Consider the following 17775-nt stretch of genomic DNA (forward strand, 5'->3'; position numbering starts at 1 on the left):
GATGTTCAGACACATACGGTTAAAGTGTTTAAGTATCCTGTAAGTGTGCATCTGAGTTCCAGAAAGGTCAAGCCATCTCAAACTAGCACTTAAAGGAATCCCTACTGCATTCCTGATGGGCATTTAAGATTGTAATGAAAGCCCCTCAAACCTTCAATAAGCGTGCGCTTCAGTCACCACTGTATCCCTACATGCACTTCCACCTGCTCAGAGCACATCCCAGAGTGAGCTAGTATGCACTTACGCATTAAGTGTGCTGTGCTGTTGTTAGAGGTGTAGTGTGGTGGTGGAAACATTCATGAGCAAAACAAATAAAAGAACATGGACTCACACTGGCCCCTCTCCTTCCTTCCTATCCTCCTCCTTTCTTTCAGGACCAAAGATGGCAGCCTGGACCGGGACATTCTGCACGCGGAGCATCTGGCCAAGAGGCCTTGCACCGTGAGCCCCAGTCAGCGCTTCAGCCCCAGCGGGGGTCCCATGCCTGCACACCCGGCCCACCCGGCCCACCCGCCCCCCAATGGCCTGGCGTCCTCGCACGCACCCCCCAACGGCCTGCCCCACCCTGCCCCACCCACACCCCAGCACTACCGGCTGGAGGACATGGCGCTGGCCCACCACTACCGGGACGCCTACAGGCAGGCAGAGCAGCGCGACGTACGGGAGAGACACCGGCAGACTGGTAAGAGAAGCGGAAGAGAGAACACACCTGCGGCCTTAGCATGCATGTATCAGTTATGCCATGTATCAACTCTTTGTATTATCAGAAATGCTTTGGCAATGAAAAAATATTTTCACAGTTGTTGGCCAACTATGTATAATAATATTTTAAAAGAACATTTTAAAAGGTGAGACACACTAGAAGATAGTCAGTTCACAGAAAAGCTCCAAATATACAGTATGCCAGAAAGTTTTGTGGAAACCAAAGCTGTTAACCTGTTCTTTCACATATGGGTGGGAGAGGTTCTTCCACTGTTATCCAACCTGGGTATTTATGGGTGTGTGTGTGTGTCTGTGTTTCAGCAGTGCATGGAGCTCGCCAAGAGGAAGTAATCGATCACCGACTGACTGACCGGGAATGGGCAGAGGAATGGAAGCACCTTGATAATGTACGTTTGATTCGACTAGGCCTTGCATGTGTGTGTGTGTGTGTGTTTTCCTTATGCACACTTCCGAGAGGTGATTGCACAGCAGGGTGCTGACAGATTTCTTTTTAAAAATGAGCTGTAGGAGACACCAGAATCTTTCTTAAAGCCTCGTCTGAATGAAATCCTCTAACTCGCCTTATTCCAACATCCCACAAACACAAACAGACATTACAATACCCACAACACACACTCACAGGCGCTCCTTTTCTAACACTCACACACACACACCCCCTCACGCATACACACACACACACACACACACACACACTCACACACACAGGCTGGAAAAGAGGCACAGATGGATGGAGGGACCCAGTGGAGGGGAGCTCCAGCTGGGGAGAGCAGCTGAGACAAGGGCTACAGTCATAGAGGCAACCGGCCCATGTTGGGCCCCTGCCAAATTAGAAACACTCCACTGAAATAAATATATCTACCAGAGTGAGAGAGAGAGAGAGAGGGAGCAAAGGAGAGGGAGAGAGAGAGGGAGTGAGGGAGAGCTGATTTTGTGAGCAATGGAGGCAGAATGAATTGGTTTGGCCTTTCCCATTGGCAGCAACACAGCTGTTCCAGAACTATTGTCACTGTGCTGAGCTGCTTAACTGCTCAAGCTCCCTCTCTCTACAGCACTGCTGGCCATGGCCTGGATCTCACACAAAACACAAACACACACACACAAAAACACACACACACACACACACACACACACACACACACACACACACGCACACACACACACACGCACACACACACACACACACAAACAAACACACACACACACACACACACACACACACACACACACACACAGACACACACACACACACACTCACATACACATACACAGGCTTTAAGCACCACCTGCATAGCTCGGTCTGTGCCCTACCGCAAAGTAACTATCCAGACATGAGTACTTAACAGCAGGTCTGCTCCATGGTGAACTGTCTCTGGCAGAGGTGTGGGGGATGTGGATGCCTGTTGCTCTTGGGCAGGAATGTGACGACGCGACCCATAGAGACCATTGCAGGCTATTCAAATCTGTCACTGAGTGAAGTCAGTCCCGTAAACACATCAGGACAGAAACCACTGTCTCATAAGAACTCTCCAACTAGAAAATCAAGTAGGCTGCTGATAAATATCCTTGGAAGTGAGAGGTCTCACCTTCTCTCTCTCTCTCTTTCTCTCTTTCTCTCTCTCCCCCCCTGTAGTTGCTCAACTGCATCATGGACATGGTGGAGAAGACGCGGCGATCCCTGACGGTGCTGCGGCGCTGCCAGGAGGCCGACCGCGAGGAGATGAACCACTGGATCCGCCGCTACAGCGACGTGGAGGATATGAAAAAAGGTGGGAGCTCCGCCCAGCGCCCTCCTCCTCCACCACCACCACCAAATCTACCTCCACTTCCTCTTCCTTCATCTCTCGCTCCTCTTCCTCCTCCTCCTCCTCACAACTCCAACTCTCCCAGCAACAAGTCGCACGCGCTAGGTATTTGCAGCTCAAGGAAGACATCAGGTTTTCCCCCCTTGCTATCAGCATGCTACACCACAGTGCCTTGTGTCTTCGCTTGTTGTGTGCTGTGACTGTGGTCCTGGCGTGCTCCCTAAGAGCGCCGCGGCCTGCCAGAAATGTTGTATCTGGAGTTTGTTCACGTACCACAGAGATAGGGAAGCATGTTTTTGCCTGTGGTGGCTACTTGGCATCATGTTATCACAGCAGCTGAGGTGGAGCTATGACAGTACGTGCCGCCCCGGCACAGCCTAGGAAGTGTGCAGCGGAGTAACAATAGAAATGTGGCGTGTGTGTGTTATCTAATCAGGCTTTCCTCATGCCTGACACACCCATTATGCTGAAGATGGTCATTTTGTGTGTTATGGTCTAGCTAAATTTGGCTTAATAATGAACCCATGTATGTGGATAAATTAGACGTTTTAATGTCTCTCTCTCTCTCTCTCTCTCTCTCTCTCTCTCTCTCTCTCTCTCTCTCCTTAAACCTGTCACAGAGATCCACCGGGACTTCCTTCACCGGCCGCCCTCGGGATATCTGCCAGAGGAGATCTGGAGGAAGGCTGGTAAGAGCTAACAACTGTCAGCAGCACCTGGACTGCAGGCTTTTCACCTCCAGACCAATCCATCCCACACTCATTAGCCTTGAATGATTACATGACAGTTTCCCCCCCAAATCACGTCTGAAGTTTAAGAGGTATTAGAATCTAAAATAGAAAAAGTAATACAACCATATTGGAGACCAGTGGTCTTAGTGGTAGTTGAGCATCCAGACAGGATCCCTATCACTGTCGCAGATAGGGCCCCGTCGCCGTGGTTACGTAAGGTGAGGGATTGCAGTGGGGCCCCCTCTATCTGTCATTAGTGCTAAGTGCTTTCCATCTGTCATCGCCATGAAAGGTAACTGCAGTTAAAAGGGGAGGTAAAAAAAAAGAAAGAAAGAAAGAAAAAAAACAGCAACTGTTGTGAAAATGCAGTAAAAACCCCGGCACAGTGCAACAGCATCGTAGCAGCTTAACTCACCTCCACCTGGCAGAGGGAGGAGCGAGGGAGGGAGGGGGAGGTGGGAGGTAGAGATAGAGGGAGGCCGATCACCCAGTTCATACAGCTTTTTAATGTCACAATTCCTTGGCATAAGTGCAGAAAGGTCACAGTTGGTAACGGAACACTCTAAACAAATGACCCACCACTACTTCACCCTACTGTCTGGAAACCAATGTCATCTACGTAGGTGTGCATTCTGCTCGTCAAACCAAAGGTGGCGGCTCAGCGCAGCTCAGCTCAGCAGGACTTTGACTCGCACTGTGATGCTGCTGTTGCATATTGCATATGGCATCATTGAAACTTGATGCTGCATTTTCACTCTCAGTGCTCTTCATTTTTAACTGCAGTCATCTCTCACGCAGGTACCCCCAGCATCCCGATCTCCCCAGCACTAAAGCAACTCCAAAACAAACAGGGTGAGTAAAATACCCCACTGCCCCCCAGTCCCTCACACGACAAAGACAGACAAAGGCGAGACTCAATGCTGTGTGTGTGTGTGTGTGTGTGTGTGTGTGTGTGCATGTGTTAGGTAGGAGGGTATACCAATTTTTAAGTCATGCCATATGCATACATATTTAAGCTTATGTTTCATCTTGCTGGTATAGATGTTGGAAAGGAACACATTTCTTTTAAAGAGAGAGAGAGAGTGTAGGCTGAGGCTAAGATGAAAGCTGGACCTTCAAAAAACAAAGATCAAAATTGTCAAACGAAAGAGAGTTAAGGAGTCATGAAAGACAGAGCGAAAGACTGAAAGAATAAAGGCACGAATGACAGACAGACTTTGAAACCTGCCAGGTCCCAGCAGAATTAAAACGTTAATATTGCCGGCACCGTGTTTTCCATTAAGTGCTAATTGCTCCAGCATCTGCTCCGGAGTCTCCTTGATAAAAATTAATTAAATTTGCAAATCTTAACGGTGCATGCACAGAGGTTGATAATTGAACGGCCAAGGTATGCATAGATAGTGAGAATAAAAAGCACACCAAAAAAAAGACAGAAGGGAAAAAAGAATACAAAAAAGGATGAAGGAAGAAGGTTGAGCCAGGCTTAGGATGAAAGGGGGAAAGGCATTGAGGAGGAGCGGAGAGGTCGCACGGAATACTAACTACCCTGCCAGCCGAGAGTGCAATGGTATCAAGCTATATAAACAAATACATATTCACTGGAGCCTGCACATTCACACAAACACACACACAGTCTCTAGACATAACATATACATAGATAGGCAGGTGATGAACACATACACGCATTCACATACACTTATATTCATTTTTATACACAATGAGCTGTGCATGGTTCTTAAAGCTTACCTACATTTTCTCTCACATTTGTACAAAAATGTAAACATAAACATTCTCTAAGCACAGTCTACCGTTTAACTAACTGAAGCTATCAGAGAGGTAGAGGATGGAGTGAGAATACCCTAAATTTGTGTGTGTGTGTGTGTGTGTGTGTCTGTGTGTGTGTGTGTGTGTGTGTGTGTGTGTGACACACATTCAACACCAATCCCTCACATGTTTAATTCTCCACTTTCAATTTGTAGCAGTTCCATCAAATCATATTAAGACTCACTGCACCAATTATCCTGACAGAGATTCATCACATTGGCAACGTTTGCCCACTGGAGATATTCTCCTGCAAAGCGTGACAAATACTCAGACTAAACGAGAGAGCAATTATCAATATAATGTCCTACTGTGGCCCTTAATGAGTGGCCCTTCTCCAGAATGCTATTTTAGACCGTCCACACACCTGCCTGTCCTAAAAAAAACACACACCACTCACTCACAAAGTGGCGTTTGTAGAGCATAGAGAGAGGGGAAAGCGGGTAAAAGAGGGGTAGATATGTCACCCCTCCCACACCCCTACAGAAAAGTCATTAACTCACACTCATTTAATCATGGTAAATAATAAACAAAGTCACAAGATACGAGGCTAATAAGCAAGTGAACAAAAGTTTGGAGACATCTGCTGTTGTAATTGCGCGTGGGGTGGCGGCGGAGGAGGCTGTTAGCTGGCGTGTGAAATTAATTATTGATAGGCCCTGTGCCTTTTTTCTGACAAAATGTATTAAATCTTGGATGATGTACATCTGTTTGTTAAGATAAAACAAGCAGGGAGTTCGGGTGCCTCAATAAAGAATGACGGAGGAAAGGAATGTGAGTGAAGCCCATGGAAAGGTCTGGTGGAGGCTAACCACCCTGTCTCTCTCTCTCTCTCTCTCTCTCTCTCTCTCTCTCTCTCTCTCTTTTCTCTCTCTCCCTCTCTCTCTCTCCCTCCCTCTCTCTCTCTCCCTCCCTCTGATAGAGGAGGCAGTGAATGAGGTGAAAAGACAGGCCATGTCAGAACTGCAGAAAGCGGTGACAGATGCCGAGCGCAAGGCTCATGATATGATCTCCGCTGAGCGCAACAAAATGGAGAGGGCGCTGGCTGAGGCCAAGAGGCAGGCCTCAGAGGAGGCGCTGACCGTCATCAACCAGCAGGAGGACTCCAGTGAGGTAGGACACGTATGCACGTGCACACACACGCCACACACGCCACACACACACACACACACACACGTCAAACAGGCATGTGCACACACACACACACACACACACACACACACACACACACACACACACACGTCAAACACACATGTGCACACACACACACACACACACACACACACACACACACACACACACACACACACACACACACACACACACACACACACACGCACACACACAGGCATGTGCTGCAACTCTCAAACTCATGAGTCATGTGAAATGAGGAATTGAGCCCATCAAAGACACCTGCACACGTGTACCAAAGTTCAGATGGAGAAAGCTTATACTGACCTACCTCTCCTCCACATACACAAACATACAGAGAGAAGGCAAAGACACAGATAGAGAAACAGAAACAGAAATACATACAGACTGGCATGGGAGGCACTCAAAACCATGCCAACACCAATGTATTACATTAACACACACACACACAGATATATGCAGACTCTTTGACGCCCCAGCCATGTCAAACACCCCACGCCCGATGTGAAGTGCACTTTTCTGTCTTCTTCCCACTCCAAGTAGCCAGCGGCCACACAGCCAGCCCACTTCACTTTGAGCGAGCAGTCACACTCCACACCTCCCTCAAAATAGCCCACTCTGTCACATGCCTCTCAGCATAGCCGTGCACAGCCAGCACACCTAACCTCCCCTCCCACCTCAGCCACTCTGCTTCCTCACCACTATCAGTCATTCATGCCCCCCGTTCACCAGACATGGCCACCAGCCATTTCATATCCTCATTCAGCCACTCAGTCTGCACTAAGCATTTTTATTCTAGGTTTCAATCAGTAATTTATCCAAACGTTTTTTCTTCATTCTGTTGTTATTTTGTTTACACACGGACTCATTCACATGCTCATCTTGCTTGCTTGATGGGGCTTTTTTTATTCTATTTCTATTTTTATTAAGGAATTGATTCACTCCACCAGTTGTTACTCATTCATTCTATATGCTTTTCCTTCCTTCCAAGCTGAATGACAAACTTCACTTACGCATTTAGCTAGTCATTCTTCCACTTAAACCGGCTTTTCAGATCACTCACTCACTCACTTCTGCTCTGTCTGTGTTTAGTCATGTAGTCTCTTACACAGTTAGTCATTCCTTTATTCATCTCTCCATTGTTGCTCTCTCTCTCTCTCAGAGCTGCTGGAACTGCGGGCGGAAGGCCAGTGAGACCTGCAGCGGCTGCAACACGGCGCGTTACTGCGGCTCCTTCTGTCAACACAAGGACTGGGAGAAGCACCACCACGTGTGCGGCCAGGGGATGCAGGGGCTACCCGGGGGCGGCGGAGTTCCCGTGGGCACCCCATCCTCCACCACCTCCACGTCTTCGTCCTCTTCCTCTTCCGCACCCCCCACGCGCTCAGAGAGCACGCCCCCTGGAGGTCCCCTGTCTTTGGGTGGTCAGGTGGGCGGCGGCAGCCCCAAGGACGGTGGCTCAAGCTCCAGCAGCGCGTCCCGCTCCACCACCCCGGCCACGCCCGCCCTGCTGGACTCATCCTCGCGCTGACCAGCCACTGCATCGCCTCCACCACCACCACCTCCAGTCACCACCCTAAGCCAACACCTTCAGCTACACCCCTGCCTCCACTGCTGCTAAACAGCGTCCTCTATCCAAAACGTAGCCAACAGCGGAGGAATCTCTTGCGATGGCATCCCCATTGATGAAGTATCTAAAAAAGAAAAAAAAAAATTTTTTTTTTTGGTGTTTTTGTGTGACAGCACCTCAAAGTGCTGCCAAGACGGTGAACTGTGTCCGATGATTTCTTAGCTACCTAACGAAGGTATTCTTTCTGTGGACCCACACAAGAATAGAAACAAATACAACACATCTCTCTTTCATGAAGCAAGGCAAGACACACACCATGAGAAACTCCATAACCAAATTCACACAGCGAAGTGACGGGGGTCCTTCTGGCCTGTGCTCAAAGCTGGGGTCTAAGTTAACACAATATGTGCTGCCAGGACACAGAGAGTGTTCACTAATGCCTATAAATGGAATGTGTTTTCCCTTTGTAAATGGGATTAGGTCCTTTTACAAATAGGACATGCAAACACTGTCAGCCTAGTTGGCACCAAAACAGCACTGAGAGCTCTACGGCAGGCCTGGCTTTTGCCATCCTCCATGGTCTCAACAGCTCTAGCCCAGTGAAGGCTGTGGGTATAGGGGTAGATGCAGGGGTGGGGGGTTGGTTGGGGGTTGTGGTTAAACCCTGAGACCGCCATGCTCCTGTGCCTCTTCAGTGATCTGATGCAGAACAGAAAGTGGACTTGGACCAGCACTCTTGTCCCTGAAACATAAACACTTAAGCCAGGAACTAGAACCCCCATGTGGAGACACACAGCCTTCGGGATTCTAGGCATAAGACCATAGGCAGCAGACACTCTCTGTTCAGTGTCCAGCCTCAGTCTGAGGAATCTGACAGGTACCAGGATGCCAACCCCCCCCCTCACCTCCTCCTCTAAGAACCTCTCAAGTGAACAGCTGAAATGTTCATCTGTTGACAAATACGTTCTTTGGCTTTAATAAAAAACAGAAAGAACAGTCCAAAAATCATTATAAATAATAATAATGATCATAATAATATTGATAATAATAATAACAAAAACCTTTTTAAGAAAACCTGTTAACTACCTTGCTAGCGAGCCAAGAAAACCTACACCAGACTCACCTCTCTTTACTGATGTGAACCCAAATGAATTTTTGAGGAGAAAAAAAAAACAGAATCCAAACCTTTTTATGACACTGCCAAAGTTACTGAGCGACAAGCAGAAGCACTCATCTTGTAACCAAACACAAAACGACTACTTCAACTCCTCAGCAAAGCCAGCCCTGTAAGAGCAAGCAGGCTGTGTGAGTGGGGGCCACAGCGAACACCTTATCGCCCCACATATGAACACACACACACACACACAAACACACCCTCACTCACCTCCAAAAAACATCAAAGGAAATGGAAACAAAATCCCAAAATAACTCTACAGACTAAATGCACTGCAGCTACCCGCTAACGGGTTGACAGACACTATTGAGTCAAATAATGTGAATTCACATCGATGGCAGAAAAAGAACTTCTGAGTAGATGGATGACACACGAGACACAAACACAGACACACTCACGTATACACACAAACAAATACACATCAGACAAGCAGAAAAAAATGACTTGGAGAGATCGTTCTGGAAGGAAAAGGGAAGCTACCTGGGACAATGAAATTGTGTGTGGGGAAAAGACTTGTATTTGCCCTTGATGAGAAAAAAATGGCATTGGAACTGCCCCAGACATCACCCCTCCCCACCCCCTTAAAAAAAAGACTGAAATATGAACTGTGAGTCTGTCTGTCTGTGAGCATTGTACACTAAGAGTAAGCCTTCATGTTCTTCATGTTCTGTTTCTTTTTTTTAAGCGCTGTGAAGACTGAGACGTAAACCATTGGAGTTTCATCTTTTTTTTCCACTTTCCCACATTTTTTTCCAAAGCATGACAAGAAACAGACTTTAAAGAGCCTCATAAGTGGTGTAGACTTGGTTCTTCTCTCTCTAGCTATCTCTCTCTCTCTCTTTCTACCTCCCCTTGGCAATGCCCCCGTGTGTTTCATGCCCCTTTCTGTCAAACCTGCTTTGCTTCTTTGACAGTCCCAGCGAGTACATATCTGTGAAAGGATCAAAAATCCCTGCTTGTAGATATTCCTTTCTGTTTTCTCAATGTCTCTGTCTGCCTTTGCCGTCCTGGTGTGTGAGTCAGAAAGAGGGGGAAAGTTTTGTTTGTTTGTTTGGTTTTTTTTTTTTCTCCCTTCAGGTTCAGAAACAAACATTCACAGAAAATGTGAGGGGGGTTGGAGACACTGAAGGAGGAGAAGCCTGTGTTGTATCTATTCTTCAATTTGTTGTATCTATATCAATGAGAAAGGAAATCCTCCTGTAGAATATTTTATATTGCTCGCATTGTTAGACAGTGGGAGAGAACAAGAGGTGCAATATGGGAAAGAGAATTCAGCTACTGAAGGGAACCACAGAAACGGCCCTTAGGGTGACTTATAACAAAAAAATATACATAGAAATATATTTAAAATAACAACAGTAACTTAATGTGAATGTACATAGTATTTAAAAAAAGAAGAGGTCCAAAAATGTGTTTGCCAAATATCAGAAACCTTTAAAGTATAATGACTAGAACTGAATTTCTCTCCATTTCATCTGTTTTTGTTTGTTTATATTGTTTTGTTTTGTTTGGAAATCAAGTCAATTGTAATTACTCAGTCAACAAATGACCATCACATTTCTGGATATTTGCAGATGTCTGTGCAAGGTGTAATCTCTACAGGTTGTCATGGGAATGAGATGATTCTCCACTGACCAGGGCTGTTGTCGAATAGTCAAAAAGAAATTACGAACAATGTCCTTTCCCAAATATTTTTCCTTGATCTCAATGGAAAACGTGATGAGGTCAAGGAAAAATGTTAAGGAGAATGAGGAAAAGACAACCACAGAGCAAGAGAATCCGACTGCACTTACGCTAGCCTACGTAATTATGTGACTGCAGATGTTATTGACGTGGGTCAGGTTGATTGTTTGTTGTTGCTGCCAAGAAATTGTGGGACGGCATTATCTCCTTTCCTTTCGTGAAGGACGGTTCAGTGTTCCCTATGCTAAAGGAAGAAATAAGAGATAAGAAAGGAAGCATTGAAGCACCTTTCCTTCAGCATTTAGAGACTTCGACCAGCTCTTATCATGGCTGTCACTTCGATACTTCTGGGTCATTTCACTCAGTCAGGAACCCAAGCAAAGAAGACTATTTGACTGCAGCCCTGCTCTTCTAGTGGCAAATCAGTGTCATGTGATACTCATTCAAGTACGCATCCATCATTGCCACTTCATGGTAAAGAAGATGTATTTGTCAGAGGAAGGGCTAGTGCATGTTTTACAATTAAAAACTCCTCTGTCCGGTTGGTGACTTCTACCTATAGTGACTGACTGCAGGGGAAGTTGTGAAACATTGCCATCCATTGGGCCAAAATGCAACTGCAGTAGTCCAGCTCTGGTCATTATGCACACAGAGAGGTCAGCCCATCTTATGGGCCCCAGGTGCAAGAGAGCAATGCTCATTTCTACCGGCATCTTCTCACCTTAGGTAGTTCAGTGGCAGTGTGTGGAGTTTCAGACATCAAAGATTACAGCGCATTGTGTTCATCCAAATAAGAAGCAGAGAGCATGCCCTACACACATAGGGAAGGTATGGGTGACGCACCCAAGACAGAAAATGAAAAAAATCTGTGGATCACATTGTTCCAAAAAACAGTTTGGCACTCGTATCCGGACATTTTAGAGAGATCTCCATAGTTACACATTCACACCCACACATGTACTGGCGGAGTGCTGTCATAGCGATTAGAGTACACATTCAACCTAAACACTCCTATCCTATCTGTTTTCATGCTGTACTTCTGAAAATGGACCAAACTTGAAAGATCTTTCGTGTTTTATTGTTTTGTGCTGTTGCGAAGCACTATGGAGATGTCTGCAGCTTTTTTTTTTTTTTACTTTAATTATTATTTAATTTATCATAGCATATCTATTTTCTTACTTCATTATCAAAGTAATATATTAATTCTGTCAGATGTGATATGCTGAAGATGACTCTGCTCCTGCATAAGCTTGCTTGCATCAGTCCCAAAACATTGTATTTAATCAGATTCAGTCTATTGCCTGTAATATCACAGAGAACTCCTCTCTTACTTCCCTCCTGCACTAAAACGTCCCATGACTCCCCGAATCTGACTGCTTTCTGAACTGCCTGCTGCAAAATGCCCAACGACTGACTGAGAAGGAAGCCAGCGAGGAAAGTGTACAGTACAAACATGGTGCCACAGACAGACATGTAAACCCATCCAGTCATGCTTCAGACCTCGCGAGTGAGCCTGAGAAATACTTGTAGGATGTCATTAACTCTGCATGTCTCCAAACGAGTGTGTGAGAATGGTTGTGTTTGTGAGTGTATGGTCAGCACTGCGTTGAAACTCAACTGCGTTTTAGGGTCTGCTTGCATGTGTAGTATACTTTAGACCCCACTGCAGCTAGAACCTGCTTGTGTTTCATATAAGCTTTATTCTATCAGTGGAAGAATAATGTGACTGACTTAACCAAACGCCGTTATTTGAAAATGCCATCTTTTGGTTATGACATCTTCTCTTAAACTAGTTGAGTACACAACGCTACTGGTTGCATACGCTGTGTGACCCAAATGAATTCAAAAGCACAGACCAAAGTACTACTGTATGGCTGCAGACTTTAGTGGAGAAAGCAGAGCTTTGTGTTACATGAGACAAAATAGGAGATCCTGTGGCCATTAACCAAAGTGTCTGCAATACTTAAAACAACAGGAAACACACACTGGAAGCACAACAAAGCTATCAATACGTTCTGCAAGGTCAAGATTCATTCAAGCAGCTCAGATGCTTGTTCTCATAAATCAAAAACAACAGGAACATTGTAGTAATTTAACATCTCTCAGCCTGGCTGAGTGTAGAGAGTGTGTGTTTGGCAAGGGTGCTTCAAGGTGAGCTTTCCTTTCTTGAAATTACCTTCCTATTTACAACTTTACTTGAACCTCAAGAGCTTTAAAAAAGAAAAAACCTTCAGACTGATGGTAGAGGAAGTCCTCACCCTGAGATGTGTTTTTGCATGTCTGCCTGTGGCAACATTTGAAGAAACGTGCGGTACAATACTCAATACTCTTTCTGATCATGTCTTTTTCTCTTGACCAAAATGAAACCAAATAAGCCTCCCGTAAGTACTTCCTCCCTTGTGTCTTGGGCACTTTCAGTTAGGCAGTCTCCATTTATAAAGGGAAGGATTTGGTTGAGATACTGGCCGTGTAAGTAGTTTGTAAATACAACATGAGTTCAAAGGATGTCCTAGGCACTTCCTATATATATTAGAAGGTGAGAGAGAGACAAAACAGAGAATGATGTCTGCATCAAACCACGCAAAGAATGGAGGTCAGTCGCTTTCTGAAATAACTTTGCTCAATTATGGGATTCACACCATTACAGAACCGTAACAAGAGAGATACTTGAGGACAATATGTGTTTCATTCACTAATGTCAACATTAGTCTATGAATGGAATTTGTTAATTTCAGTGTGTGATTGTACTGTAAAAAAAAAAAAAAAAAAAAATGTTAAAAAAAACCCACACACACACAAAGCTATAAAAGCTCTCTATTGCTAGCAAGGTGGACACAGCACTTGGTCTCCCAAAACCATGATGGGGAGGGACTTTTAAAAGTATAGATACTTCAAACAAAAGGCTTGGTTTGATATTTGTAGGATTATATACTGTATTGTGCAATACAAAATTACAGAAAAAGGAAAAGTTTCTGTTGGAAAAAAAGGGTGGGCGTGTTGAAGGAATTGATTTTTTTTTTATTTATTCTTTGCTTGTTTATTTTCCATTTAAAGGGTCCTGTTATCATTCTTTAGACAAAGTGAACTGTGCCAGGATAAATTTTACATTTATTTATTTCTTGCATGCTCTCCTCCCCCCTCTTTTTGCTAATTCCCTTCTCTAACTGTGCGCTATGTTGGATATGTGAAGTTGTAATCATTCTAATTCAGGTTATTGTCTGTGTTGAGCTATGTATCTGTGTAATTAAAAAGAAAACGAAATATGACCGATGTTTATCATTGAGTCGTTTTTGATTACATCAGAGTTTATTCATCTTGGAGAAGGTCGACTTGCTATTCAGATGACTTTCTGGGGTTTTCAACAAGCATAAGGAAGGACAACATACCAAACCTTTCAGTGCGCCATTGATGTACTGTTCAGCCAAAGCACTGGCAGAAAAGTCAAGGAAACACAATGTGGCGCTTTGCAATGACATATTAAATACACGCAATTAGTAGGCTAGGCTTTGGTTGAAGGATGTTCAAGATGGCATAAAATCCGCCCCTAGCTCACAGGTGCTCACTGATAGGGCTTAATAAGACATCATCCCTACCGTGAGTGATCGACAAGTGATTTTCACCCGCATGTTTTCGTTGTGGTCCTGTGTTTAGCTCCATATAGGTTTAACTCAGCCGAAAAATACGCTTACAGCTTTAAAAAGTGAAGGAATAGGGTACTTTAAAACTAATATCTTAAGGGTATGATTTTGAGGTTAATCATCCTCTGACATGGCTGAAACACGTGTTCGTCTAGAAACGGAGATCTTTGCAAACCAATGGACCTCAAATCCTGTAAGTGGCGGAAAGAGTCGAATTTTAGTATCATCTATTAACGTTGCAGCATTAATACTGCCGTTTTAGTAACTTATTAATTGGATGTGAGATACGTACACGAGTTGGTGGACCTTAACACTCACTAAAATGAATACCTGTTTCCTCTATGATTTCTGAGCACTGTTTAACTGATAGAAAATCACCACATACCTCTAACAAACAATTCAGCCTCTAAAAAACCTTTTTGAAGTTCAAGGACCCCTCTCTAACACTCTTTAATGAACTGTTACTCAGGAGCTTGAAGCTATCAAGGCAAGAGTGCTGGAGTTGGAGGAGGAGGCTGAAAAGCTTAGGGAAGTTCAGACTTTGGCAGAACGGCAGCTCATGTACAATCCCCTTGCAGGTAAGATCTGGTGGGTGGATAAATCTGTCTGCTGTAACTGTGGAGCCTCCTGGTCAAGCCCCTACCCATGGCAAATCCGGTTTACTTGTTACAGTGCATGAAATGCCCTGTATTGTTATTCCTAGGCTTCTTCTTCTTCTTCTTCTTCTTCTTCTTATTCTTGTTACCTTTTTCTGCGATTAATTCAGCCCGAACCGCTTAACGTAGAAACTTCATTCAAACTTTGTCGCGTAGGTCTTGTAAAGGACACTTATGCTATGTATTTTTCACTTTTCTAAACTTTATACTTTTTAAGATATTAAATAAAAACTAATCTAAATTTTCCCATTGACTTACATTGGGCCATTATGACATCATAATAGGGTCTTTAAACTGGCTTGCACCTGTGCTTCACTGACAGCTGCACCAAATCAAAGGAACCTCTTCTCTGTCCCTCTCAATTTCACTGTAACTAGGAACATTAAGACACCTTCCATTCTCTACTTTTTTTTCTCTCCATCTCTCCATCTTTCTCTCTATCCCTCTCAGTCTACTTTCTCTCACACTCAATCTCTCTTCTTCACTCCATTTTTATCTCCTTTTTTCAATATTTTCACTCTCTTTTTCTCTTCCACTCTTCTTTCCTTCTTCCACTCTTCTTTCCGTCTTTCACTTTTCTTTCCTTTCTTCACTCTCCTTTCTTCTTTCCTTCTTTCACTCTTCTTTCCTTTCTTCTTTCCTTCTTTCACTCTTCTTTCCTTTCTTCACTCTTGTTTCTTTTCTTCTTCCACTCTTCTTTCTTTTCTTCTTTCCTTCTTTCACTCTTCTTTCCTTCATCCTCTCTTCTCTCCTTTCTTCACTCTTCTTTCCTTTCTTCTTTCCTTCTCCCACTCTTCTTTCCTTTCTTATTTCCTTCTTTCACTCTTCTTTCTTTTCTTCTTCTTTTCCTAACTTTTGCATTTGATGCACTGGTATTTCCTTCAGGAAATGCATTTTCTATTTTTTTTATTCTCCTCCATTCTTAAAGACATAATTTTCTGTGGAGCATAAATTAAGTTTCCCAGTGTACTTGGAGTTTAAATTTAAATATGTTTTGCCTCTTTGTTTCACAGCTCATTCTTTCTTGAGCATGTTTAGTTGCATTTAACTAATGTGTGCTTAATATTCTCAGTTAAGTCATAATGATGATATCCTTCCAACCCACAGCCCTGTTTTACCACATGAGCCACGAGGAGAGAATTGACGCTGACAATAGATCAGTGTATGTTGGAAATGTAAGATTCATTTCCTATTTGGTCATCCACCATGCATTTGCTTTGCATATTGATTGTGTGGCATGACATTTAAATAAATGTGACTTATTATCTTGACATTACATCTTAAATAGGTGGACTATGGCGCAACTGCAGCTGAGCTTAAGACCTATTTCAGTGGTTGTGGTTCTGTTAATAGAGTGACCATTCTATGTGACAGAACCACTGGTCACCCAAAAGGGTGAGATGTTGCGCTTTTAAAATACATTTTATTATAACTTTTAATGTTGATTGCCAATTTCATAAAATTCAGTCTGTGTTGACAAATATGACTTGTGAGTTTCTGAACTCTAATTAGCACTTGTCCTTTGCAGCTTTGCATATATTGAATTCTCAGAGAGGGATGCTGTGGGGACTGCAATGACCTTGGATAATTCATTATTCAGAGGTCGAGTCATAAAGGTAAGCAGAAAGCCCTGTGGAGACTGAAACTATGCAGTTTTAATGACCCTAAACAAAAGCATAGTTTTAGATTTGAGTGGAAAGTGGAAATCACTCACCTGGAGGCATTAATGGGGCCGTGTGGTCTAAATGAAGGTGGGAAGAAATGGTGGATTTCATGTATTTGAAACATTGTGGAGGACAAAATGGCTGAGTAAACAGGATAGGCGAGCGACTTGAATCAGGAAAGCAAGACTTGATTGCGTTCAATGACTTATGTTGGCATTCGCCACAGTTTAATACATTTATTGTCTAGATATTGTAGTCTTTTCAGAAAGGGTTGTCAGGAGGCCACACATGACTACTAGATATATGGAACCTGAATTTGGTTTGTAGGTTTCGCCCAAAAGGACCAACATACCAGGCGTCACCAACAGAGGGGGCAATCGTGGTCGACCATGGGCACGTGGCAACAGGTTCAACAACGGGTTTCAGGGTCGCTTCAGGTAAGTAACCTAAGGCCTTGCTCTGGAAAGCATTGTCCTGACCTGCATAAACGTGTCATTAAGTTGCAAAGCTACAAAGTATTATATAATAGATTAGATAGATGTTTTTGTACGCTCTGGATGCTCCCCTAATATGGTGCCTTGTCTGCTATAAAGTTAATATAACTAACAAAGACCAATGGCACACGTCTAAGATGATGATCATAGGCGATTGTTGAAAATGATTATCCATTGGAAAGGCAGTCCAATTACTTATGTCTGCTTATCATTTTTGAGCAAGTAATAATTTCAAGCTTAAGATTAGGTGTATCAATCTTATCTAAATGCATGACATTTATCAAAAGACTAGCGCCCAACATAACTACACCATGGCTCAACCATAGAACAATTAGGATGTGAGTGGAGAATGGTTCCACCTATATATTAAGTTTAAAAAAGATTTGATACCTTTGTCACAAGAATGTTTGTTTCATTCCCATCTGAATTCACTTTTAATTTATTTTTTTCTCTAGGGGAAATGGGAGAGTCCAGCCTTGGTCTGACCAATATTAATGTGTTCAATTTAGATGGTTTCTTAATTATGTTTATTTTTATTTATTACTATAGCAATTGTGTTTTGACAAATTGAACATGTAATATAATTTAGAAATCATGGCTTTTTACTTTAAAATGGATTTTATGTTTCTTTTCTAACCAAATGGCACTTGACTTAAATTTTGAAATG

At 43.7% G+C, this 17775-nt stretch overlaps 2 protein-coding genes across 5 annotated transcripts in view; both read left to right on the top strand.

The window, feature by feature from the left end:
- The window catches only part of cbfa2t3 (CBFA2/RUNX1 partner transcriptional co-repressor 3), a 38315-nt gene extending 26291 nt beyond the window's left edge, over positions 1-12024 (top strand). For 2 of the 4 annotated variants that reach the window (XM_080843697.1, XM_080843700.1), the window contains 7 exons: positions 375-682; positions 1024-1109; positions 2354-2657; positions 3146-3214; positions 4055-4108; positions 6000-6190; positions 7392-12024. In XM_080843697.1, coding sequence (XP_080699823.1) covers positions 375-682; positions 1024-1109; positions 2354-2657; positions 3146-3214; positions 4055-4108; positions 6000-6190; positions 7392-7760 — 1381 coding nt within the window. In that variant the 3' untranslated portion in view covers positions 7761-12024. The remainder of the gene's footprint in view (positions 1-374; positions 683-1023; positions 1110-2353; positions 2658-3145; positions 3215-4054; positions 4109-5999; positions 6191-7391) is intronic. The other 2 variants (XM_080843699.1, XM_080843698.1) reach the window with 2 other exon arrangements.
- Positions 12025-14424: 2400 nt separating this feature from the next.
- On the top strand, positions 14425-17603 carry pabpn1l (PABPN1 like, cytoplasmic; the record flags this gene model as incomplete). The annotated part of the gene is made up of 7 exons (XM_080843284.1): positions 14425-14487; positions 14764-14872; positions 16058-16125; positions 16239-16345; positions 16479-16566; positions 16942-17051; positions 17564-17603. The coding sequence occupies 7 exons, from the start codon at positions 14425-14427 to the stop codon at positions 17601-17603; spliced, it is 585 nt and encodes a 194-aa protein (XP_080699410.1).
- Between the last annotated feature and the right edge of the window lie 172 nt (positions 17604-17775).

The sequence above is a fragment of the Sprattus sprattus genome, assembly GCF_963457725.1.
Source record: "Sprattus sprattus genome assembly, chromosome: 8".
NCBI classification, from domain to species: Eukaryota; Metazoa; Chordata; class Actinopteri; order Clupeiformes; family Clupeidae; genus Sprattus; species Sprattus sprattus.